At 36.0% G+C, this 27,113-nt stretch overlaps 2 protein-coding genes across 2 annotated transcripts in view; both read left to right on the forward strand.

Annotated features, from left to right (window-relative positions):
- The window catches only part of LOC120538153 (serine/arginine repetitive matrix protein 2-like), a 69,220-nt gene extending 64,909 nt beyond the window's left edge, over nucleotides 1-4,311 (forward strand). The window contains exon 13 of the mRNA XM_039767590.1: nucleotides 4,237-4,311. Coding sequence (XP_039623524.1) covers nucleotides 4,237-4,311 — 75 coding nt within the window. The remainder of the gene's footprint in view (nucleotides 1-4,236) is intronic.
- A 649-nt stretch (nucleotides 4,312-4,960) lies between these two features.
- triobpb (TRIO and F-actin binding protein b) overlaps nucleotides 4,961-27,113 on the forward strand; it is a 51,760-nt gene continuing 29,607 nt past the window's right edge. The window contains exon 1 of the mRNA XM_039765643.1: nucleotides 4,961-5,235. Coding sequence (XP_039621577.1) covers nucleotides 5,170-5,235 — 66 coding nt within the window. The 5' untranslated portion in view covers nucleotides 4,961-5,169. The remainder of the gene's footprint in view (nucleotides 5,236-27,113) is intronic.

The following is a 27,113-nucleotide window of genomic DNA, read 5'->3' on the forward strand; positions in this document are numbered from 1 at the left end:
TTTAATCTATATTTTCTTTGTATATGTATTTTGTGGGTAGCCTGGTGCTAAGTCCTGTTGCTGTGTCACAGCTTCAGCATCACAGATTCAAATTTTGGTCAGAGCACTGCTTGTGTCGAGTTTATACAGTTTCCACACATCTGAATGAGATTCCTTCCAATATGCTGCATGTTATATTAACTGGTTACTCTAAATTGACTTTCCTCATCTCTGATGGGGCTGGAATCCTATCTAGGGTTGGTGACTTCCTCGCTCAGAATGCTGCCAGGAACATCACTGACACCCCACAACCCAAACCTAGATAAACATGTTGGAAAATATACAGCATCTTTCACAGTGAGAAACATTATAAAGCATGACACTGTGGAGGGATGTAAATAATAATGTAGAATACTAGGGGGCTCTGCCGCTTGCAACGAATTGTGCTGTGCTTTTGGATAAACATGAACATCAACTCTGTCTTTGATATCTCCGTCTTTTTCGAAACTATTATAGCTGACAATTTGTAAAATTTTGGTTTATTATGTATGCGCGCGTGATCTTTCGGATTCATATAGAAATCCAAGAAAACTTCTGTATCCGTGTTTTTCAGATACATTTCTTGTAAAGTGCGATACTTTTGGACGTATGGATTTGTTTCCATTATTGGCTGTAGAATTTCTAATACATCCGATCGTTTAACTCTTTCGATTATATGTTGCATCACTTCTCTGTGATCATAAATATAAACCTGACTGAATTGTGGTTTCTTTGAAATTAAACTTGTACTAACTTTAATTGTTGCGGGACCACAAATTCTCGTAGCGTATGGTCCTGAATCGTGTAAATCTACGTTTTGAGCATTGAATGATGCGAACGCGAACAGATTATTGTAGATATTTGGATATTTTGCCTGTAGTGCTTGTGGATTTCACTTACACCAAATAACAAATCTTTTATTTTTCGCGGATACGCCTCTTCATTGGGAAGAAACACTACTTTTCCCTGATGGCAACACGAATTAGATGATCTGCAAGTCTCCGACTTAAACTTTAAAGCCGAACAATATCTTCATACTTCTGTCATATCACCTATGTCTATATATTCAATCTCTTTTCGCTGTTCTGTTATTTCACCAAGTAATAATGTCCATTTGTTAGCACTAATGCAATCTTTACTATCAGTTTTTTGAGGCTTTCAAATTTTAGTACTTTTATAATCTCTAACCTGCTCTGTATTTTTATCACACCAACATTTTTGAACCGGTTTACGATCTTCTACTTTGTCTTCTACTCTTTGTCTTTTCTTCTTCTACTGTTGGTCTTTTATTTCCGTCCCTGCTTGGACCCAGGGCCGGATTTTCCTATAGGCTAACTAGGCTTCAGCCTAGGGCCTCAAGATCAAGAGGGGCCTACATTCAAATTGTTAGCAATTTGAACAAACTTAAAAATGGGAGGTGAAAGGGCCTCATAAGTGGAATAGCCTAGGGCCTCTTTTCATCTAAATCCGGCCCTGCGGTTGGACTTGTTAGATTTTCAATTCATCTTTTGGCAAAAAGTCTCGTCTTGCGGGACTTGAAATTATCTCTCTGAAAATGTCTCATCTCGTCTCTCTGAAAAAGTCTTGTCTTGTCCCAAGATTTTTTTATATAATAGACAAGCCCACAACTTTTACAGAGGGTAAAAATCAAATTTTCTCTTTTAGTCTGTACACATCAGTAAAAGATGGAACATGAGAAAATAATTTGATGAACTCTTTTTTTTTCCTTCACCACAACACCACCCCTCCCCCACCAAGGCTTCAAAGCGGCAGTGACTGTAAGCTAATCATAAAGGGGATGTGTTTTTTTAATTTTTTTTTTATTTTTGCCCTTTAATATGGGGTGAGAAACCACTAGTGATATTGTGGGCAGTTGCTCACAGGAGTATGAGAAATGGTAAAAGAGGAATAATCATTTCAACATAGCTGTGTTGAAGTCTGTCAGACAAGATATAAACATTTAATTCAGTTTCAACGGTTTATGGTAAAATTATGTATGTGCCCAGAGGATGTTATTTACCTGTGCACAGTGAAATAAAATAATATGCACATAATTATTACACTAAAATTCACACTTTTCACTCACTGTACTGGTATAAGCCTTCCTTTTCTCTCTCTGGTGCATTATAAAAACACCCACACAGACTATTTTTACTGCTCATGGTTAATTTTTAGCTTTCTCTTCCTGAAATTTTCTTTGTCAAATCCTCATTCATATTCAGCCAACTCCAAGCTCAGGCAGCCTGTGTCTGGCAGAAAGTGGTACTGTGGGTACTTCTTTTTCTAACACACAAGTGCGTTTTGTCAGAACTTTATGACACAAATATCCATCTCCAAATACGTGCTTCTAGTTAAGCATTGGGTTGAAACAAAAAACTACTGTCACACGGGCCTCCCCAAGAACCAAACTTAAGAACCCTTGCCCTGCCGCTACTGTACCTACTTGCACTTGACCAGACTCAAAAGTGCAGTCCAAAAATAACAACAACAACATTTATTTATATAGCACATTTTTATACAAAACAATGTAGCTCAAAGTGCTTTACAAAATGAAGAATAGAAAAATAGAAGACACAATAAAAAATAAACATAAGTCAACATTAATTAACATAGAATAAGTAAGGTCCGATGGCCAAGGTGGACAGAAAAACAAAAAAAAAACTCCAAAGGCTGGAGAAAAAAAAATAATCTATAGGGATTCCAGAATATGTACAAAAGCTATCTTCTCCTAAAGTTCCTTTGTCACACATACAGTACGTGCACTACTCCTCTACTGCTTCCCAAACCAATGTGCTGTACATCCAAATCAGTTTTCTGTACTTGCAACATCTTGGCTACAGTTGCAGATAATCTGTATTTTCAAATTTCCTTTTAATTATTTGAATTTCAAATGACCAAGGCAAACTTTATATTTTATAATAATAAATAATAATTCATTACATTTATATAGCGCTTTTCTCAGTACTCAAAGCACTATGTCATCTACACACATTACATTGAAATTCCTACTTGCATATCTCTTACTGACTAGTAGTAGTATACCAACACATTAGCTTTTAAGTAAAGATGGAGTGAGAGAGTTAGATATCCAATAGTGGACAGAATATAATTAGGGGGCCGGAATAACTAGGCCTTGGTGGAAATTTAGTCAGGACTTTGGGAAACACCCTAATCTTTTCAAAAAATGCCCACAGAGAGTCAGGACCTTGGTTTACGTCTTATATGCAAGGGGTAATCCAGACACAAACCACAAAGTAAGTGACCCCCCCAAACAAACACAGTGGCTTCACTTACACCTCTTCCAGCGAAAACCCAAGCTTTTTCTAGATTGGGGCACTCAGCTTCAGTCCTGGAGGTTCAAAGTGGCCATAAGTTTTCATTCCAAACAGTTTCATAATTAGAGGCCAGGCCAAGAAGATAATTAAACTTGGTATTTAATTAAATGGCAAATATTTACTACATTGTAGATTTTTTGTTTTCTGAAAATATTACCCATATGTTTTGTGGCCCAGAAGAGATTTATACCCCTTGGCCGTCTCCTTTTCTCTCATTAATTTTAAAATATTGTATTAACACAGATATTTCACAGATGCATATACACGGGTTTAAATGGAAGCACATAATCTGGAGAGATGCTTTTACTTTTCATTTGCACCTTATTATTAACTGATTGCTGGTTAAAAAGAGAGGCAACAAATAAAAATTAGTGCAGCTGTTTAAAACTAAAATAGGCAATTACGCTCAAAAAAGACATTGCTGTAGCTATAAATAAAAGGGTTTTAATTAAATATTTGATTTAAAGCAAAAACCTGCAGCTGCTGTGGCCCTCCAGGACTTGAGTTGAGTACCCCGTCTGGAATGGTGTCCTATCCAAGTACAGTACTGGCCAGTCCAAACATGCTTACCTTCAAGTGGATTACCTGTTCTGAAATGTAGGTGTTATGGCTGTTGCCTTTGACCTCACTGATGCAATTTCAAAGTCAGAAGGAGCTTTATTAATAGGACAATATAGTTGTTATGCCAAATGATAAAGTATCAGTGACTATATGGAGCTCAATCCATCAGTCCATTATGTAATTCATTTATCCAAAACAGAGTCATAATAATCTAGAGTTTGTACCAGAACAGAGCCAGGCAGAAAACAACCTTGGATGAGGTGCACAAGCAGATCACATTAATGCATATACCTGCATATACTGTTTTTTTGTTTTATATTAGGACATGCAGGTTAAGCGAATTGGTGACGATAAATTGGTCCGTGTGTGTACCTCCAAAAACGGACAGTCGCCCTAAACTAGCTGACACTGGTCTGAATTAAGCGGGTTAGGAAATATGACATATATAACTATGTATTTAGTTCTGTCTATTAATTAGGTTGTATTGAGTAAGAAACAAATTTATTTAATAGTGGAATTTATTCCTAATGGTTTGAGGATATTTTACCTGCGTGACTTGTTCAGGATTTTTCAGTTTACATCAATTTGTTCCAGGCTAACGCACAATGGGCTTCAACGGTAGCTCACAAGTCAATCGTTTCCCCTTAATTCTATAAGCTATTACTTTGAATTTTTATTGGAAAGTTCCTGTTTGTCGCTGTATAACATTTTTTTTTTTCTAATTGGAAAAGGAAGCTGCGCATTTCCGTCTATCTATGCCAATTCTCAAAAGCAAGTTTGCCCGCACGTACCCTTCCCTCACGTCTTCATTAAAGCATTTCCAGCACTTTATCCATTTGTCCATTTACCGAACAGGCTCGATCCACTTTTAACGTCGCGAGAAACTAGTGTCGATTTCTGACAGATTCAAACAATTCAGCTGTCTCCCAACTAGCCGAACCCAGTCACATTGACATGGGCACGCGAGCGCGCGTTCGCTGTTCTCGCGTACCTACTCGCAGAGGGACCATCTGATTGGACAAGGCGGAATGTTTGCCTCTGTCGCCATTGGTCCGGGATCCGCCCAGGAAGACGCCAACCGTGTCAACTCGGGGAAAAAAAGTCGCTCGAGGAAGAGAAAGTAAAGTTGGCAATGTTGGCTAATCGGGATGCTCTGATGCTGCCGTCCGTGTAAGGGAAGTAGACGACCTTATGGACCCCCGGGTGTAGACACTGCAAGAAGCGGCAAAAAAAGAGTAAAGGAAACTGTAGCCTGATGCTCTGTAGCAGGGAGACGAAACCCGGGAGAGAGCGAGACCTCCGCGTGAACCCCGACATGACGGTAAGCAACCTCGGTCTTTATCGAGTGTTTTACGGTATGCGCACGGACAAAGATGCCCTCTTGAGATGGCCTTCTCAGAAATCCTATTGACTAGTTATTTTTCTTTTTTTTTTTGTTAGACGAGTGAGTGTGCGCATATCGCGCGCACGCGCCTTAGGGGGTGGGGTTGGATGAAGGCGGCTGCACACCTGGCTGTTTAAAATAACGCAGATTGAGCCTGTGGACTTTTGGGCAGTTTAGATTGTGTTGCATGAAACGGAATTGGAACGTCTGTGTGTTTTCCTTAAAACGTGGCTTGACGTGTTTTAGATCCGCTGCTCTCGCGTGTACGTTTCCTTCCTATCTTTCAGCACTGAAGTGAGCTGCTGTTTTTGTACTTCGTTTGAAGTGGCCTCCTCTTTGTTGGTATTGTTAACCCGCGATGTATGTCGTTTCCGGTGTATTGCTTTGCGAATTTCCCTTTTGGAAGATGAGATTCCTGCTTTTGGCAGCTTTGTGATCGATGTTGTCATGCTGCTGCTGGCGACAGCTCCTTAAAGACCTTTCCTCTGCAACCCTTTTAATCGTTTAAGTTAGTGTGGCTGTTAACAAACTGCGTTGCAGCACGCAGGGGAGTTTAAAACTTAAACTAGTTTTGACGTTTTGAATCACCTTTTATCTGAAGCACCATTCGAATGTGTTGTATGGGGCTCATAACAGTTCAGTCTAATGTAAAGTGAACTGCAGAATTATCCAGATACAGCAGATTTGGCATGGAGGTATTGGTGGGTGGCGCAGTGGTTGGTGCACCTGCCTAATGCGTCCAGGTCAGTTGGTTAGAATCCAGCGATCTGTTTCTCTCGGTGTGAAGTTAAACGTTTTCCGTGCCAGTGTTTTTCTAAATATACCACTGTTTTACTCTCACATTCCCAATGACTGAATTACAGTGAGCGTGTACATTAGTGGGCTCTGGGATGGATAGCAGTCTTCTGACACTTTTTTTTTTATCTCATTCTGACATCCATTCTTGGGTGCCCAGGATGCCATATTTTTCACCTTTAACCTGTAGTATTGATAATTCTGCGTTTTAGAACAAGTGACATTTAGGGTGATTATGTGGGTTGTTAACAAACAATACCATAAAGGTAGAATAAAAGCTATTAAACTAGACACACAGTTCTTTTGCCCAATGGAAAATTTCGCTTTTAGAAATGCTCAAGAAATACACAGATATCGTGGGTTTTGCTTTTTGTAATGTCAGGGCACTTTATTAGAAGCATTCACACATCTGAGCTGAAATGAAGACATTCAGGATGGTTTTATGGATTGTGAACACAACTACCCTAATTATTAACAGACCATCTGTTAAACTCGGTAAAATGTAACCTGAAAGATGTGGCAAAGTAAAATGTTTGATGCTATACAAATTATGGTATGATTAACCTTTTGTTACTGTTCATTAATTTTGGGAAATGTAGAAAATGTCACAAAGTTTCATTCTGAACAGATTAAATTTAGGATGCTTTCATAGATTTCTATCACAAATGGTGTCAAATTTAGCCCGAAGATGTTGTAAGGGTTAAATGGACTTGATAATATACTTCTAGCTTTAGTGAGGACTGTGATGGGTATTGGCATTAACTAAAATCTGTTTTCATTTAAAGTACTGTTGCTTACATTTCGACTATACAGTGATGTTTTAAGCATTGGAGAACACAGAGTTTGCAGAACAGTTAGTCAATAATATTCCAGGCATCACCAAGTAAGCTGAAGGAAGGCCATCAAGAACATTACAGAAATAACTGATAAAAGATGGTGAACCATGGCAACTGTACTTGCATTAATAATGTTTATCTTGTGTCAGAGATAATCCTGGAACATTTTATTGTGATTGTTACCATCTTACCAAACAACATCTGTTTGTTTTATAAAATGTAGAATGTTCTTTTAGTGCAGTGTCTTTTGTACTACCCATTTTACTATCCTGTGGTGTACCAAAGCAGATATCAAGTAAAAGTTTTGTTTTATTGTGATCATTTTTTTTATTAATTGAAGATCAGTACTCTAAGTCTTGCATTTTTCCCCCTTGATGTTGCAGTAGGTTAAAATTAGTTTACTGGAAATAATTTTGCTAAAGCCTAATCTGTTTGCTTTGGCAATAGAACACAGTTTGATAATTGTTCTGTTGTGTTTCTAAAATATAAAAAATCTTTTGTAATGTTTCAACCAAAAGAAGGCTTCTGATTTGTCTCCAGCATGCAATGTAGCTAATATCTACATTATGTTATCAGTAAGATTTTTACCAGTAAAGCAAAATTAACTTTAGTGCTACAGTAGAAGTGAAATAACACCTGCTTTGAATATGTTTGTTTGCATTTAATTTCATTATATTGTATTAAGAAACATCCTTTTACTTGCCTGAAATAAATGCCCTACTGTAGAAAAACTAAACATATCTTTGGGAGTTGTCTTATTTTTTACACCTACAAATGTTTAAAGTTCTTTTGGTTTTAGAATTTCAGTCCTAAAGGATTGTGATAGTGTGTCCAAGTAATGGATGGATGAATTAACAAAAATGCTTAACGTACAAAAGTGTTTTTTCTTTGCCAAATATTACTTATTTGTGTTTTTTTAATTTCCCTTCAATTACCATTGTGCACAAAATCTTCTTTGTATGCTTTTTATTCAGTGCAGTTTTTTGGGCAGCTTTCACACATTACAGACATGGCTTATTACAGATCCAGGAACTGCCTTTACACCATAGTACAGCATAATAATAATAATGTACGATGTTATACTTTAATTAATTAATTAATTTTAATACTAGAGAGAGTGATTTTTTTTCCCATACATGTAATCTGTTATACAGTTTTGAATAAACTGGCTGTTCTTTTGTAACAATACACTCTTCAAACCCGGTTTGTCAGAAAATCATTCATTTATTATACCTAGTAAAAAGACATTTTTAGGTTCAGTCCGCTTAAATCTTTTTTAATTCTGAGAGTGTATTTCAAGTATCTCAGAAGACAGTAAGACTAGGAATACTTAGATATGGTACACATTGTCTAAATTTAATTCTGGTTGAAGTCACATTATATGAGCTTTTATAGCTGTAGTAGAGCTATCAACTCAGAGTTCAGATTAAAATGTTTTGTGTTTAAAGTATTATTTACAGATATACAGATGTGCATTTACATTCTTACAACAGTTTCCATATTAACAGAAAAAAATAATAGCAAAATGAAAAAATATCACAGCACGTTTATAGGGTCTTTATAGGCATAGGTGTACAGTGAAATTGTTACTTGCATGTGATAATGAACAATCAATCAACAATTTCTCTTTGGTGCCACAATTAGTAGGTATAAACAAAATAAGTCTGTGTATCACATGGGTTGAATTTTATGTGTGACAGAGAAGAGATATTCCCCCTTATTATCATGGACAGCCTAATTTATCTTAATATGTGCGTATAAAATGCATGTTAATTGGGTCATGCAAGTAAGAATTTCACAGGACTCTGTACAGGGTGGTCCAGATATAATTATGGAGATCCAGATCGTCTGGGTGACTTTGATTTATGCGGGGACAATTCCAGTTCGGCGCGAAGACGATTTTTCATGTCATCAGTTTGCACACTTCTCGATGGCCAGGGATTTTTTGGGTGATTTTCTATGTAACAAACTTAAGTTCTAGCATAATGAAAATTGCATAATTAGATCTGGACCACCCTATACATGTGACAGTACAAATCTAATAAACCTAAAGTTTTCATTGACATTTTTCTCCAGTAATTACTGAAAATAAATACTGCTTAAAATCAATGCTAAATCAATAAATAATTCAAGATATTTTCTTTTACATAAATTCTTTTGTAACAATACACTCTTCAAACCTGGTTTGTCAGAAAGTCACTCTGAGGTGAGGTTTATTTTTTGCATCCAGGGGAGAAGACATTAGGTGTATGGTAATGCCTGTGAATAGTATTATTCAATGGACAGGTCAATCAGATTTCAGATGTGACAAACTTTACATTTTCAGATGCAATTTTTTTTTTTTTAGATGTATTCCAGTGTTAAGGGTATATTTTCAGAAATCAAGCTTGTCAATAAAAATTATTATTCAGAGTTTTTTGAAAATTAGCCTTTGTTGTGTTGTTTTCATGTTACTTCACACTAGTGAGCAGACTTTGCTGTTGCTTATGCCTGTATCAATCAATTAAGTGATTGATCTGGATTGTAACCTCAGTAATTACTCCTAACTGGAGATGTCATCTCATTTTTTTCACATGCCATTGAAATATGCATCATGTGTGCTTTCATTAAGATAGTTGTATTTTAGTTGTTATAATAAAAAATGCTTTGTTTTCAAATACAAGAAATTGATAGTAAATACGCATGGTGTTTTAGTATCCCCCATACCTGCGTATCTCTATGATTGTACACTTTTACTAACACATGTCATACCTCCAGAGGGATTTTCCTTGTGCTTCGAAGCATTACAAGCACATTATGGAAATTTGTGCTGGGCTGGCACTCTGCCCAGGGTTTGTTTCTTGCATTGTGCCCTGTGTTGGCTGGGATTGGCCCCAGCAGACCCCTGTGACCATGTAGTTAGGATATAGCAGGTTGGATAATGGATGGATGGATTTAGACCGCAACTAAATACATTTCATTTTGGAATGAACATATGGAGTAGCTGTATGGATATGTGTCAGGGATGCGGACCATCCGTTGGATCCAGTTTCATGCCTAGTAGGCACTGGCTCACAATGACCCTGAATTGAATAAGACTGTTAGAAAAGGTTTGGAGGGTTGGATTGACAACTGTCCCCATGTTTATAACTAATGGGTGATGAATGCAAAGTCTTTGGTTATTTTTGGGGCTAAATGTGGTGTTTTTGTTAAACTGGCAATAATCTTGCCATAAATCCAACACTTTTAAATTTGTAATGGTACAAAATAAAATAATTGCTGCTGACAGCTAACTGCCATGTTATCGCACTCTCCAAGCATGAGCAAATCGCGTATTTTTATTTTTCAGCTAATTCCATAATGGGATAAAAATAATGGAAGACATTTGGCAATGAAAGCACAGTGAGATTTAACTGCTTTATTAAGGTAAACCATGCAGGATCTTTAAATAATATGCACGATTACCATAATTAAGGTTGGGCATCAGAGCAAAAAACTACTCTCTTTAAATTTATGAATGATATATATTTTGCAAATTAAAATACAACTGTATCCTCCTTTGAAATACAAAAACCCTTTTTTAATTGTTAATAAGAAAGGTTGCCAAATAAGAATAATTCTGTGTAGACTTTTCTAAATTTTTGGTGATTTGTTTTTACACTTGCAGCCCTTGTTAATCCTACCTGTGGCCTCCACACTCCTCGCACAACACTTACAGGCAAAGTTCCTTAAACTGTTCAGTTTTATATGCAACTTTTTCTTTGTACCCCTTACTGCTCTTCCTTTTTGCTTAGAGCTTCTTTATGCAACTGCCACAGTCAGTTTTTTTTTTTTTTTTCTTTGCTTTAAGCAAACTGTCTACCTTGCAGCGTGCACCCAGCTTCTTTCCTCTAGTACAGTGTTTCTCAAACTCAGTCCTGGGGAACCCCTGTGGCTGCAGGTTTTTGTTCCAACCAGATTCCTAATCAGTGATAACATCTGATAACACTGAGCTGATTTAATTAGCTGGTATGTTTTTTTTTTTTTCTTTTGTTTGACATTCAGAAAAGCATAGCAGCATGATTTTTACATTTATAAAACATTTATAAATACTTCTGCTTTTGCTAGAGATTTCTTTTGTTGATTTCATTATACTTTGTCCTTTCTCTGTGCAGTTTTTCCCCCTTCATTGTATCTTAATAATGACAACTTAAAACGAGCAGAGCAGACACGCTGGCAAACATCACTGAATAATCAAAGGCTGCAACTACTTTAGCGTCAGACCCACTAATTAGTAAATAATGGATTAATTAAACAATTAGAACAGCTTGAAAAGTAGAATGAAAATCAAGATGAAAATACTGTTAAAAAGAAAAAAAAATACATTATTCCTATATAACTGCTTGGTACATTTTAATTTTTTTTTTTTATATTTTTAGCAAAATTAGTTTTCTAATTTCTATATTGTTCCCTAAACACAGAACTTGGGAAATATCAGCTCACTTAATTAGCCCAGCAGTTCAATTAAAAACAGAAGCTGGTTGGAACAAAAACCTGCAGCGACAGGGGGTCCCCAGGACCGACGTTGAGAACCCCTGCTAGTACAACTACAGGTCTTCAAAGTGACCTGCATGTAGAGGAGTCACTTCCTCCAAGTGCGCTCTAATGGCCCTGAGACCGCCTGCTACAAACAGCCTCTACTGTAGCCTAGTCATCACTGCAGGTGAAGAAGGCATGAAGGACTACTCCAGTGTATCCTGCTGTCCACTGGACAAGGAATGCTCTCTTTCTAACATAATAACTCTCTGTAACAGGATATATAATGGGAGAGCACCTTCTGCTGTGCATGCTGAAACTGTTGGTTGTAAATAGGCTTTATCTGTGTCCAATACTTTCTTGCATTTATTTTGTTTCACATTGTATTCCTGTTTTCAGGGCTGAAGTAAACTAGATGTGCTGCCAATGTGAACTTCTATCATCAATTCGCAAACTTTGCATGCTATATTAGTTTATTCATCATCTGATCTTTCATATTCAAAGCAATTGCAGACATCTAAATTAATGTTGCCTTTCTTTGCAACAGGCTCACTCATTTGAGACATGCCTTTCGTGTCTATATTTGCATTACTATGTTGACTGCGTACACCTCACCAGCTGATCAAACTGGGGTGATTTGTAGCCTGATTTTTTTTAACCAATTGTTACAAAAAAAATATTACAACAAAGTCATGTGTTTTTATTTGTGAATATTGCTTTAAACATCAATTTGAAAGAACAATTTTATAAAAAGAAAATCGCTCAGCCCTAACCATAATCAATCTCTGAAAGCTTTGGGATTAGAAACAGTTGCATGTACAACTTGCTAGACAAATTTAAATGGGTGGTTCACATTTAGTGGCATTTTTTTGTTGTGTTTTGGAGAAGGTTTATCATTATATTATTTAGAATCTCATACCTTAGTGGCCTAAATTTAGGTTGGCTTATAGCTTTCTAACCCTCACACATATGGTAAACCATGCCTGTGCTAACCTAAACTGTCTTTGATTCATGCTCTTTCCATCACTTTCCTGAGTTTCTCAAGTACTGTGTATTTAACTCTTTTAAGATATACACTTCAGTCATCTTTGATTTTTTTTTTCCATACATTGCAAAGTTTGTTTCTTGTATATTTCATTCGATTTGACAACATTTATTGATCTACTGCTTGATCTTATTCTTATGGTCATTGTGTCTGCATTCTGTAGTATGTTTTTTTTTTTTTCTTCTCCAATCTTCATACCTTCCACCTTGGATTGTATGAAAAGGGCAGGTATAAAACTTGTTAATATTTTTATTTATTTATTTATTTATTTATTCATATAAAATCAGCACAAAGATGGAACATTGATATTTTCTTTTACAATTATTTTAAATGATAACATAATCAATTGCTACATATAAACCTAATATGAAAAGAAAGATTACTTTTACAATCCTGTAATTTTTGTTATTCATAATTACTAATCAACTTTTGAGACTGGTGCCTTTTCCTATTACATTTGTGTGCTTTTTCCACTGTTAGAAAAACATCAAAATGGTATGTTTTGTTTACCAGTTAAAGTATACATAGAAGTAGGGCTAAAAAGAGGGAGTAGACAAAATACCGAAAATGGCAAGAAAACCTGCTGTCCCATAAGCATTACTAAAAAGGCTGCCTTTCTGGTAGGGTGGCGTATCTGCCTGCCTGTCTCTTAAGTACCACACCAATTTCTCCCTTGTTGTTTGTTTCTTTTTTTAAAACTCTGGCTTCTTCCTTCTGTCAATGATTGTTTGCTTTAGTTTTCCTCCCAACTTTGAACCTCGGGTCTAAGGTAACTTTTTGCCTTGTTCCAACTCACATATGAATGTGACATAGCATAATTTCTGTGGGCCAGCAGGCTTAAAGCTTTTACAGATGGGTCCAGGTGTTCCTGCTACATGAACCCTGAGTATACCCTTCAAGGGCTTAGTCTCTAAGATTAAGATAGCTATCTGGTTGTATGCTTTTAGCTAACCACATGGTCCCACTCATCTCATCATTGGCTACCTCTTGAAAGAGATGTGATGCTCATTATATCCTTTGGGAGCAGAGAAATGTAAAATTCAAACTGTAGATCTTGAGGCAGTGGAGAAAGGAGGATCTTTTTCAGAAGAGCCTTCACAAATCTAGATTTCTTTTCCCACTTTCTGGTTCTGTCTTTGGCTGATTTCATCAGAAAGACAGTTGGTCTCCAAGTGAACTGTCATTTGATAAATCCTGTAACACTCTAGGATATGTTCTGTGGCTAGGGTCTCCCAGGTACTAATGCTGATCCGCCTTTTTCAAAGCAAACCACTCTTTCTGACCACTACTCTTGTGGAGAGATAGATGGGAGTCAGACAAAATTGTAAGATGTGGCTTATCCAAGAAGAGTTAACGATCTGAACTGCCCTTTAGCAGAGTTTTGGCTGTCTGTAAGACTTTCCTTACTTATCTCTCTCTCTCTGTTTTTACCAACAGCACCATGCTATCCTTGGTTAGCTGGTCTGCCAACTCCTACAATACGTCTGGCTTTGTGTCTTCTAGTGCCTTACCTTCGGCATTCCCATCATAGTAGCATTATGTACTTTAGCTTTCCCCAAAAAAATATAGCAGTTCCACTTTTTTTTAAAGGATGTAATAAAAAGAATGGAGGTAAAATCTGAAGAACTTGTGAAAAAATGTTTTCTATGCTGCGCGAAAAAGATCAATAACTTAAAGTATGAAGAAACAAATATCCTAATTATCAATAATAACAAATACTTAATCTGTAGAATTTAGAAGACATAGCTCAGTTTGTGACAGGTAATCAAATGCCTTATCTAACACTATTAGAAGAGATAATGGTAGGTTTTTATGATTTTGTAATTTAAATTTAATGTGTTATTTATTGTGATCATGTTTCTTAGTGTAGATTGCCTTTTACTGAATTAATATAACAATTTTTTTGTGTCCTTTTTTTTTCTTTTTCCTTTTTAAGAAAACATCGAAAAGGTTGTGTCTGTAATTAAAAAAATGCAGAAACTACTGGGACAAAGCAGCATGCTGCTGCAATTTTTTTCTGTGCTTTTTTATTTCTCATATTTTCAATCTGTCTGGAACATCAGTATAGCTTATTTTAAATTTAATGTAGAATATATTACACTGGTAATGATTATTATTTAAATTATTTTAAGTCTTCATTGTCCATTATAATTATACTTCAGTTGGACAGCAACAGACACTATGACTTACATAAGCCTTTTAAATCTTCAGGTGACCTACCATTAGAATCTGGGTCAGTTTTCTTCAGTAGAGTTACACTATTAGTATTGAAATGAAATATTTTATTTAATTTGTAAGCTACAGTGCATCCGGAAAGTATTCACAGCGCATCACTTTTTCCACATTTTGTTATGTTACAGCCTTATTCCAAAATGGATTAAATTCATTTTTTTCCTCAGAATTCTACACACAACACCCCATAATGACAACTTAAAAAAAGTTTACTTGAGATTTTTGCAAATTTATTAAAAATAAAAAAACGGAGAAATCACATGTACATAAATAAGTATTCACAGCCTTTGCTCAGGGCAGGAAAAAAAAAACCTGAGCCCTCTTTGCTTGTTGAATGAGTGAAATGTTCCACTTTTATTGGATTAATAGAGGTGAATACCTGCTGTTAATTAATTTTGAGTAGCAGAGTGCTAACGGTTGTTTTGATAAGTAAGAGCTGGACCAGTTTCATAATAAGTCATGTTTTTGTTTAAAAATATGTTCAGTCTTAAATGTTTAGTCAAATAAATTTATACTGCTATCTACCAAAACTAGCAGATTTTTAAATTGTAATAAAACAGTCACAAAAATGTAATTCAACAATTAGTGCTTTCACCTCAGTTAAGAAGTAAATCAAAGCCAGGTATTGCTAATCAAGGAACAATAACCACCTACTGTAGATATAAAAACTAAAACTTTGACAGTTTGGTTCTGAGCCTTCAAGTTTGCAAAAATTCTATGCCAATGATGAAAGATACTATCAGCAGTCTCCAAGAAACAATGACTGCAATCCTTCAACATTCTATGGGTAAATAAGTATGACATTCTACAGAGAGGAGGACGTCTTACAAATGGATAATGTTCAAGACAGTTGCTAGTTTCCTTGGGAATGGCCATATCACAAAGAATCGAAAAACCTACAATATATCCCAGTGCTTAATATTTTGTTCCTAGAGTCTAAAATGGTACTGTTCAGTAGTTTTTTTATGTCGTATAAGTTGTAATCCATTTCAAACTGAAGGCTGGCTCACTTTAAAACTAATGTAAACATGAAGTAAAATACTAAAGAGCACAGTACTGTAAGCTTACAGGCATCGTCTCAGTGGAATTGATTACTGAAACTACATACTAGTGCTTTGGCCTTAGGCAGTAGTTTATGTTATGGTGATATGTGAGAGTGATGTGTATTAAGGTATTGGGGATCTCATAGAAAAAAGATGGGGAATAATAGACCAAGAGTTTATTAAAATAAGGTCGAACAGTTAAAACAACATGCTTATCATTTGAAGAAGACTAACACAAACAATTAACACAGCAAGAGGAAGTGGAGTTGGTGGTCAGTTTGTGGAAGGCAACAGAAACGAAAAGGAAGAATCAGTGTGAAGTGAATATAATGAGTTACACTTGTCTGTATCCATTTATTTCTATGTCCTTCCTGATAATAAGTCTTTTAAAATTTTGTAGTGCAATAAAAGACCAGGAAAAGAGGCTTTATAAAAGTATACATTCTTTGCCATAATGCTCCACATCTGCACTTTGCTTTTTACTGTTCCCATGGTCATTGAAGCTTAATGTCCCAACTGGGTTCATGTGCAAAGTTCAAGTAAATCTGGGTGTGATGGTCCAGGTCGGGCTCTTTGCTCCCTCTTTCAGTTTTGGGAGACTCTTCAAACCGCCACTGTTCATAACGTAACCGGATGAGCTGACAGATGGGAACAAAACGCTCTAAGCAACGGGACAGTGCAAAAGTGCTTTTGTTTAAAAAAAAAAAAACAAACTGCAGTACTCCATAGTTCCATAAAAACAGTAAAAAAAAAATAAAATAATAATAATCCAAGTGATTAAAAGAAGACTAAAAATGAGAATACAAACCACCAGTCACTGGGTCAAATGAGCCAAGCCCAAGTCTTCCCCAGCTCACCCATTTCTTGTTCAGCTGGAGAGAATTCAGCAGTCGTGGTGGTCTTAATCGCGACCCCTGTCTTGGCTGCCCCCGTTGGCATCTGCCAGAGCCCTCAGGATTGGTTGCAGGAAGCCAATGAAGCAAGTGCGAGTGCACCCACTGACACTGACATGGCCATTATTTTGGAGCCGTGGACCAGCTATACCACACAGGGTGGTGTTCTTAAATCAAAATATAGTGCACAAGTTCTCTGTGTTCAGATAGGTGAACACCCAATTTATTTTAAAAGGGTGTACAGGAAGTTTTCTATTAAGCTAGTAAGAAGAGAATAGGGTTGTAACCTTTTAGAAGCTAGACTAGCCCTCTCCAATATAAAATATGACAGCAGCAAAGCTGGTGAATAATATCATTAAATCATTTAAAGTGTATTAATGTTAATGTCCCATAGTTGATGGTGCCGCCACCTTTCTTTACTGTAGGGATGGTATTAGGCAGGAGACGAGGAATGCCTGGTCTTCGCCTGACATAGTGTTTGGAGGTCTGCCCAAGGAATTCAATTTTTGTTTCAATACACTGGAGAATCTATTCCCTATGGTCTCTTGGTCCTTTAAATGCCATCACATATCTTTTACTGAAGGGTGGCCTCTGTCTAACCACCCTTCCATAAACATCTGATTGATGGAATGCTATGGAAATGGTCATCCTTCCAGCAGATTCTTCCATCTTGGCAGATGACTTTTGAAGCTCTTTTAGAGTGACTGTTGGGTTCTTGGTCAACTCCCAGACTAAAGTGTTTCTTGTCCAGTTACTCAGTTTGGTTAATGGCCAAGTCTACAGAGGGTCCTGGTTGTTCCAGACTTCTTTCATTTCAGTTATTGAGGTCACTGTGCTCCTGGGAACACCATAGCTTTAGAAACGGTTTTATACCCCTATGCCTCAACACAGGTCTACAGAGAGTTCCTTGGGCTTCATGGCTTAGTTTTGTCAAAGACATTAATTGTGAAATGTGGAACCCTCTATACACAGGGGTGTGCCTTTCTAAATGATGTCCAGTTAATTCAGCTTTCCTACAGGTGAACTCTAGTCAAGTTCTAGACTCATCTCAAGAATAATTAAAGTAGGCTGAAAGCACAACTGACCACAACTTGGACTGCCACAGCATGGGATCTGAATGCTAATATAAATGACAGATTTTAGTTTTTGACTTTTAGTTAATTTTCAAACCTTTAAGAAAGTATGCTTTCGCTTTGTCATTATGGGTTAATGAGAGTAGATTGATGAGCAAAAATGGAAAATGTATTAATTTAAAAGTAAATCTACAAGACAATAAAGTGTGCAGAAAGTGAAAGAATCTGAATAATTTCTGAATCCACTGTACGTGTTGAGAGTCTCATAGCTTGAAAGTAGGACATTGTAGGTAATGAAATCCGGGAGAAAGACTTGAACTGTATTACTGTACCACTCACTTACAATTAAGGTTTAGATAACATCTAAAGGGGCTTTGGGAGTTAAATGGTAGTGAAAAAAGGTCAGCTGTGACTTGTTCCAGTGAATAGATTACAGTATACTCCACACTGCTCACTGCTTTGAATTATTAGAGAAAAAGTTAAAGTGGTTGTACTGTTATAAGTGCATAAATGATTGCTAAATTCCTATTTTTCTGTGAATTTATGTGTATTGTCAGCTGCCATAACTCAATTTGTGATGAATTATTTTTTTCTTACTATTTATGGTATTTTTTTTAATGTCTTGAAGATCTACATAACCTGGGTTTGAATCCTGTACTTGGCTCTTTTCTGTGAAAAGTTTGCACATTGTCCCTATGTCTGTTTAGCTTTTTCCTTTCAAATTGTGTGCATTGATTGATATTGAAAATATTGTCCTTTCTACCATGCTGTATTTTACCTTTCGTTTCTTTTATACAGTGTTTTTATATAGTATCTTGCTCGTCACAGTGTGTATTCTAGTGTTATTTTATTTCTACGTTTATTCTGTATAATGATGCTTATTGGGAATTATGCTTTCTGAGTCTGTTCTTAGCATTTCATTTTCAAAGGTGCTGCACATTAGACATTAGTGCAGTATATCTTGCTGATGTGCTCATCAATGTTTTCTGTAAGTAGTCCTCCAATGGAAAGTTTTTTTTTTTACTTTTTCAGTTTTTTTTTTTATTTTAACCAATCCACACCATAGTTTTACTGTAGCTCTGTATTACTTAAGAGTGAAAAATACAATGACCTGTTGCTTTTTGGCACACTTTAATCTGTATTGCAAAGACATACATACAAATTGCTGCTCAGAGCTGATAAGAGTTAGTACTTCTGTGTGTTTTGTTTAGTTTCAAAGGCTATTTTTACTTTTTCTTCTTCTTTTAATATACCATTGAACTTTTATACAAATGTCTTCAGTTACTTAAATGTGATGAAGATCAGTAAGTAAATTTTAGCCAGCATGGTGATCATCTCAAACGTAATATTTTTATTTTGCTGTTCACATTGAGCCTTTGAATTAAACAGTTTGTAATATTGGCAGAATACACTGGGTTCACATATTTAAGTTTCAGTGACAGAGTACAAGTTCTTTAAAAGTAGGTTAACATAATCCAAAAGGGCAATACATTTAAAATATAATCATCTTCTGTACTGTGTCAAAAATTGATAATATGAAGTCTTTTTAAGGCAAAAGGAACATACTCTGAAGAAGAAGGGGAGAATAATTCAAATGTGCAAAATATTGAAATAAGTTGCTCTGGTTAACCTATTGTTTCTTTCTTTTCATATATCCAAGTCTATGCGAAACACATACATTTTCATTTACCTTTTATCAATTTACACTTTTTATCTAAGCAAGTGTATATCCAAAAAAACCTGCAAATTATGAGTATTCTGTAAAACTGAACATTGTTCACTAGAGCAAAAGAGATTTGCAAGTGGGCCTAGAACCATTTGTTTACTTGTTTTTTCTGACACCTCTTTTCAAAACAACTTACAAATATATAAGGCCTAGGAGAGTTAACACATTAACTTTTTGTATTAATGTGGCCTGTTAAACACGTTAAAAAATATTGTCACATCCAGGACTGGCCACGAGGCAAACGCCTCAGAAAATACTTTGGTCAGGTGTTTTTTTTTTTTTTTTTTAATATTACGAAACAATAATACAAAAAAGTTGAGTGTGTGCCTAAAGAACCACATACATATGCAGTACCACATTTATATACTACCCTTAAAGGTTTAACATTTCATATTACGCAATTCAGGATACAGCACTTGTCAATATGTAGCACTTCATTCAAATCATTTTCTTGATTTATACATATTGGCATAGGTTAAAGGATGTGGGAGGAAAGGGGGTGTGGAGGGGGGTTTACGACAGTCCTGGTGAAATGCTGGAGAAAAGTTGTGAAGATAAAAATTATGTTCTCTCTCTTTTTTCCATTTCATGTTTCTGTAAGAAGATCAATTCAATGTCATATCCCAAAACTGCCAAGTAAGTTGTCTTTGAGTGGCACTAAAACCAAAATAAGTGTCCAGTACCTCTGTATTTAACTTGCTGGTCTGCCACGTTGTTCACAGTGCTGACTTCCCTACTACAATGAGAAAAGTCTATGAAATAGAAGTATAATGATTACCCCTAATCATTATTCCAGTTTGCAGTAGTAATTTATGCAAAGAATGCAACATAACCAACCAAGTAATGCAGGGTGTCAGTTTTTAAGCAAGAAAACAGCTACGAAGATCTTTTTTTTTTAGAGTGCCAGGAGCAAAGTTGTAGGTAGAACAGTATTTTCTAACCGTCTTGACTGATAAATATTTCTTCTGGAATAGAAATAGTTCGGAGGTGAGGAAAATTGGGCATTTTGTTTAGCAAAGTTTATAATTTAGAAATAGTGGAAAAAATGTGCATGTGGGAAGCTGCTGCCGCGCTCAGTGATCTACATGTCTCGCTACACAACAATCATTTAAAAGCCTGTACAGCAGCTGTACTTTTATCTCACTTCCTTGTCTCATAGGACGTTAAAGTGTCTCCGAGAAATTATTTGTAAGTAGGGCATGATGTTCAGGTAGTCTTGCTGGACTTCAAAGCGTCTCTCCGAAATATTTTCTGCTCAAGTCCTTCTCTGATAATACCCTTTGTCTCAGATGTATTTCAAAAGTGAACAAACAATGTTAATTGCAAATAGCAGTGGTGACAGGAGATATCCTTGTCTAGTACAATATTCTAGTTTGAAGTAGTCTGAAATAATGTTAATACATCCTGAAGCTTCTGGACTGATATACAGCTGTTAGATCCAGGCCCATATGTTCGGGCCGAACCCAAATTTGTGCAATGTACTGTTAGTCCCATTCAGCCATATTGAATGCTTTTTCTGCATCCAAAGATAAGATCTCCTGGGTGTTAGTGTTTATGGGTGAATATATTGCACTAAACAGGCATTGACGATTGGAAGCAAAATGTCTGACTTTAATAAATCTCGTTTGGTCTTGTGATATTACCGAAGGAAGCACTTTCTCAGTCCTTCTAGCAAGATATTTGGAGAGTACATTAATATCATTATTCAGAAGTGAGATTGGTCTGTATGATGTACATTGTAATAAGTCCTTATTTTACTTAGGAAAAAACGTAATTAATGCATGGTGAAAAGCCTGAGTTAGAATTTTATTGTCTCTGGCTTTTATAAACGTTGGTAATAAAAGGGGAGCTAACTTAATTGAAATGTTTTATAAAATTCAGCAGGGTAGCCAACAGGGCCTGCTGCTTTCCCACTCTGAAGTGAGTTTAAAGTGTCTAGTAATTCTGAGAGTGTCAGAGGTTTTTCCAATTCCTCTGTAATGAGAGTATCTAGCTGTGGTATTTGTAATGCATTGTAAAAAATATATTATTTACTTTAAAATGAGTAGAATATAAGGTACTACAGTAGTCTCTAAATGTGTGCATTATATTTTTATGGTCAATGATTTTTTTGTCTCCATCTATGTTAGTAATTACTGGTATTGTATTGCAAACTTCCTGCTTGTGGATTTGTTGAGCTAACATCTTATTAGCCTTCTCTCCATGTGCATTGTAATGATGTCGCTATTTAAAAATGAGTCGTTCCATTTCTTTTGCTGTCAAGAAGTTGAGTTTTGATTGCAGAGCCTGTCCTTTCCAATAAATTTGCCTCATTTGGAAACCTGGCATCCTCTTGATCTATTCTGGCAGTTTCAATGATTAACTCTGATACCTTTTTGTTTTTTTATTTATTTTTGTGGGAGAGATATGAAATAATCTGTCCTCTTAAAAATGCCTTCAGAGTTTCCCAGAATATTACTACAGAGACCTCCAAGGATGCATTTATCTCTAAAAAATCAATTTTCTTGGATATAAATTCTGTACCGTTCTTGTCAGCTAATAACAGTAATACATTTTTTTCCTACAATTCGAATACTCAATGTTAACTGCTGCTCTCAGGGTCACACAATATGTTTGTGCTGATGTTTGAAAAGTAAAGCATTGTTGCTCACTTTGCAACCTCTTAACCTCTACACCTCACTTCTCACTTAACGTGCACCTTTTCTGTAATTTTTCAGATTTTGGTAAGTATTTCGTTTAATCAGATAAATAATCTTCAATTGACTTAAATGTGCCTCATGTTATACTAGGCAGATTAGAAGTGTTTTTGGAAGGCTAAGCTTTGATTCTCCCCACAAGCTGATATTTGTCTTACATTTTCAAGGTTGGCAAACTAAACCCAATGGGCCAAATGTGAGTTGTATGCAGTTAACAAATCCCTGTCCCTCCCATAGAAATCCATAGAATTCCACATGAAAACAATTTAAAAAAATCTTCATTTTTCAGTATTGGTATAAGTCCATGAAGGTTCGCCCAGGTGGAGTGCGACATCTTTTTTAAAAATATGAAACTGTGTTCATTCATTTGCAGCATTTATTGATGGCCAAAAATAATTAAACAAAACAATAAACAATTCTGCTTCCTAGCTCCCTGCTAGCCCGCTATAAAAATGGTGGCCGTGGCAATTTTTAGTATTCAGGAGCCTTTGCAAGATGTCGGATTTCTCCTAAATAGTAAATATATATGAATGATTCAAAAAAGTTGTTTTGTAGTATAAAGTGAGGATTCTTTTTTGCTTATAGTATTTTTTTGAAGTAAATCATATTCTTTAGTTTGTAGCCCTTTAAAAGTTAATGATGGATACTGTTTTTCCCTTTTTGTATTTAAACGTCAGAGAAAATTTTGCCCCACTAGCGATCTAAGACCTCAAAAATTGCAAATGTTAAGATTTATCCCAAATTTGGAGGTGAGGAAGCCCATGAAGGATTAACTGTTTTCAGGATTTCACTTTTTTTTTTTTTTTTTTTTTATTTAACAAGGTGGGAAATTTTCATCGTTCACTGCTTTATTTACTATGATTTTGAATATTCTTTCATAATAAAATTATCTCTTGAGTCAATCTAAGGATTTGACAGCTGCATTCATTTATAAAAAAATTAATTATATGGGACTTGGCTTTGGTTGTGTGAAGTGCCAGAGGGAGAGCTTTAATGAAGGAATTCCAGTTGTCTCCACCTTACTATTGAGCCTGCAGTGGCTCCCGAGGCTTCCCAGTCTCAGTACAATGAGAAATTTGATTACCTGATAATACCTGTTTTTAGGTACAATTTAAACACTCCATGCATATTCTGAAGTGCATAATTTACAAGCTGTTTGGTTAAAAGTTTTATGTAATGCTCCATGCTGCCTAGAAATATTTTACATACAAATGAACTACTTTACACACCTAAATTCGATTTCATCACTGCCTTAGCAAAATAAATTGGAATGGTTAATACAAAATCATGTGGTAAATCAGCTTATGATTTTTATATAGCTCTCATAATACCCTGAATAGTCCTTTGTGCTCTGTTGTTGTGTTGCTATGCCACATGGTGAAGCCAATCATCTGGATATTATTGTGTGGTGCAGTGATAAAAGCTGAAGCGTATCTTTTATGATTTCAGTGGGGGCATTCTTGTGCCTGTTTGTAGTATGTGTTGTGGGGCCTCTCTTGAGTTTTTTATTTGTTCCCCAAGGAATCTGACGTGACTGACTAGTCTTACTATTGCTTCAGCTGTGATGACCAGGATGTGGTTCTATCTGTCTCTCATGAAATTCACAGTGACTTCTTCTTGTGATGATTATCTTAGCCAAGTTGCTGTCCCAACACTTCTCTGTCAATCCTATTGTTTTTTTGTTTTTTTTTATTTGCAGTTTCATCATTACTGAATTTCTTTGGTGTTTTTAGTGAATTTGATGATACCCGAAGTGAGTATTGTCTAGTCAAAATGATAGTTAACACCTTTTTTCCTCAGCCTGATTACCAGTCATCTATATTTAAGACAAATTGCCCTTTCCTGCAGTTGGATTTTGGAAATTGCATCACATCCACATTGATCCTCAACAAAGGAATTCCAAATGGTAGTATGCTGACTCTTAACTACTCTTTGCTTACCTTCAACTGCAGTGCTGGTCGAAGCCCATATGGTGCTCTAGGTAAGGTTCATCGCTATATGAAACAATATACCACAGTAAATGGACAAACAATGGATGTAAAAACACAGATATCTTAGTTTAATACAATACACTAAAGTAATGGCAAAATGAATATGTGTAAAGTGCAAGCAAAGTAATTTGCAAATAATAATAAATATTTTAAACTGGTACTTTGAAATATATGAATGTAAGCATAAGTTTAAAAACACTATTGTCACTAGAACTATGTACATTGCACATTATATTATTTAAACATAATCCAATAATTGAAAAGCTCTCACAACTGACATTTAGCAAAATGTAAGGACTGACAGGACATTGTCCCAGACACGTGAGGAAGATGTGTTGTTTGAAAGTAGCTCTAGAGATTGTAAAAGTGCATCTGAAATGACATAAATGACCATGAAAGCATATTTGTATAGTAGGACCAATAAGATAAATATTATGACATTACAGTAAGTTAAGTTTCCTAAAAACCTTACTGACCACTACAGAATTTTGTGACCTCCAAGATATCTAGATAGCACAGTTATGCATATGATAGCTAAGCAGGAGCAGGAGTAGCTAATAGCCTGATTATACATTGCGCATCCATTTATATACTGTGGTGAGCTTATTTGGCTTACACTTGTGCAAATAGTTGTTGTGACGCCATCCAGCTGTGTTGATGAAACAAACACAATTTACGCAATGACAAAGTAGTACATTTGTGTTTAGTTTGTCTCTCGTTTTCTTCCCTTTTTCTTTTGTGAAATTGAGTTCCTGATGGCTTTTGCCTTTTCATTTTGAAACACTACTCGATGAGTCCTTGTACACTTGCCACCACTTCACTTGCAGTGAATGTTTTTGGTGAGGGTGGGTCACACCAAACTAACCTAGACGTGACCTTAACTCCTTTTCCATACCACTATGTCATGCAGCTATTCTGTGTCGCTGCTGTAGAGGGCACACATTCTAAAGGACACAAGACAAATTGAAATTGACTTGCTAAATCAGCATCCACCCCAAAAATGGGGCCCTAGGTAGCCTAGTAATCGATTGACCAGCACTATATGGCTGCATGAACAATCATAGTTCCAACTCCTTCAATAAATTGCCTCCGGATCATTCATGGTGATGAAATGGCTGACAGAGTAACATTTTGCCCTTTTTTAGTTAGTGATTTAAGGACAACAATCTCTACCCTTAAAATATGCAAACACATGGAGCTTATCATACACTTCAGGAAGCAAACCATACTCCTGTCTATGTCAGCAGCTTTAAATTATTTGGAGTTACTATCCCTGATGAACTCGGGTGTTGTTTCTAAGTTAGAAAATGGTTCACCAGTGCCTTTGCTTCCCTGGGTGGATGAGAACATTTTGAACCTATTCTCGCCAACTTCTACAGTTATACAATGAAGCCTATATTCACTTGCTGTATAACATCTTGGAATAATACATGCTCAGCTCAGGACCACAATTCACTACAGGGGGAAGTAAAGTCAATGCCGAATATTATTGTCAAGCAGCTGCCTTCGGATCAGGGCATAAGTATACATCACATTACATTATTATTAAAAACCTGATCCCTTATGCATAATGTCTTACTTTCTCCTCCCTTCAGACAGCATTGGTTCATTAACACTTGCACAGCAGAAAGTTTTTCTCTCTCAGGCTATAAGGCTACTCACCAGCTGCTAATGGTTAAGGTTACTACTGACTATTTTCAAAAATCCTAACCTGTTGTATTTATTGTTGGAGTTGTGTTGATTGTGTCCTTCTGGATTTACTTATTGTCTGATCTGTCATACTATTGTAACCTGTCTGTACATGACATGCAAGAAATAATCTCATTGTGCTGTGTGCACTCTTGATAAGCTTGGAAGCTGAAAAATAAAAATAGTTTTCTTAGTGTAATATCTTTTAGTTGGCTTTACTATAATAATTCTAAGAGCTTAGTTTGCTTCTACCCTAAGGTTGACTCACTTCCTGGCAAAACACAATTTTATTTTTGCCTCACCTGAAACCATAACAAATCCACTATCAATTTTAGCAGTTTTATCTGCAAGGTTGAACTTTAGTCAGTCTCAGTTCTTTTTTGGAAACTAGGATGTCTAGTTTCTCAAGCAATATTTAAGATAGGTATTTCAAAAATATGCAAAAAGATGGCATGTGTGCAGGGCAGCTGTATCAGATTACAGGTGTGAGTTACACAGCCTGTGTTTAATTGCGCAAATTGCATTATTGAATTGATACTGATCACGTCACTCTGTCTAACTCCTTTCAGTGTATTCTGTGTAATATTTCTTTTTCTCGTTCTCCCAATGGTTGTTTTATTCTTATTTTTGTTTTCTTTTATTTGAAATCTCACAGTAACCTCCAAAGACTTACTGAAATTTAGCCACAAATAAAACATGAAACCTGTGTGATATTAAAGCGTGATTGAGCATATAATAATTGAATTAATTCTTCTTCATGAAAATTTCAGTGGTGTTGAATGCATTGCAAAAACTTCTCCTTTATCATGGCATTCACATATGTTCACAGAGCATGTCACATCTAATAATCATAGCCATTAAACACATTAATTTGTATGCTGTACATTTTTGATAAGTGAGGATTCATTTCACTGTCAACCTGGCAGGTGCTGTGCCAGTTCATTGTTCTACCCACAGTATGCCTTGCATTGTGCTTGGACTAAATTCTTGGTTAGTATCTGTCTTGCACATTTGTACATTTGATGCTGTTTAGATAAGAATGATTATGATTTTTACCAAGTTAAAATATAATAGTTCTGGGAGGTTGAGCTTTTGTAACTCTTGTTCAACTTTGGTATTAAAGGTTTCCAGTGTGAACTGAATGACAAAGCATTCAGTATTGCAATTAAATGCAGACATGTAAAAGCTGGCATTGTCATAGAGCAAATTTACCAGCCTGTCCAGGGATGTTTCCGTTTTTCATACGATGATGCAAGGATAGATTCCAGTCTACCATTAAACCTGTATTAGCTTAAATGGGGC

Source organism: Polypterus senegalus, chromosome 10, assembly GCF_016835505.1.
Source record: "Polypterus senegalus isolate Bchr_013 chromosome 10, ASM1683550v1, whole genome shotgun sequence".
Lineage (NCBI taxonomy): Eukaryota > Metazoa > Chordata > Cladistia > Polypteriformes > Polypteridae > Polypterus > Polypterus senegalus.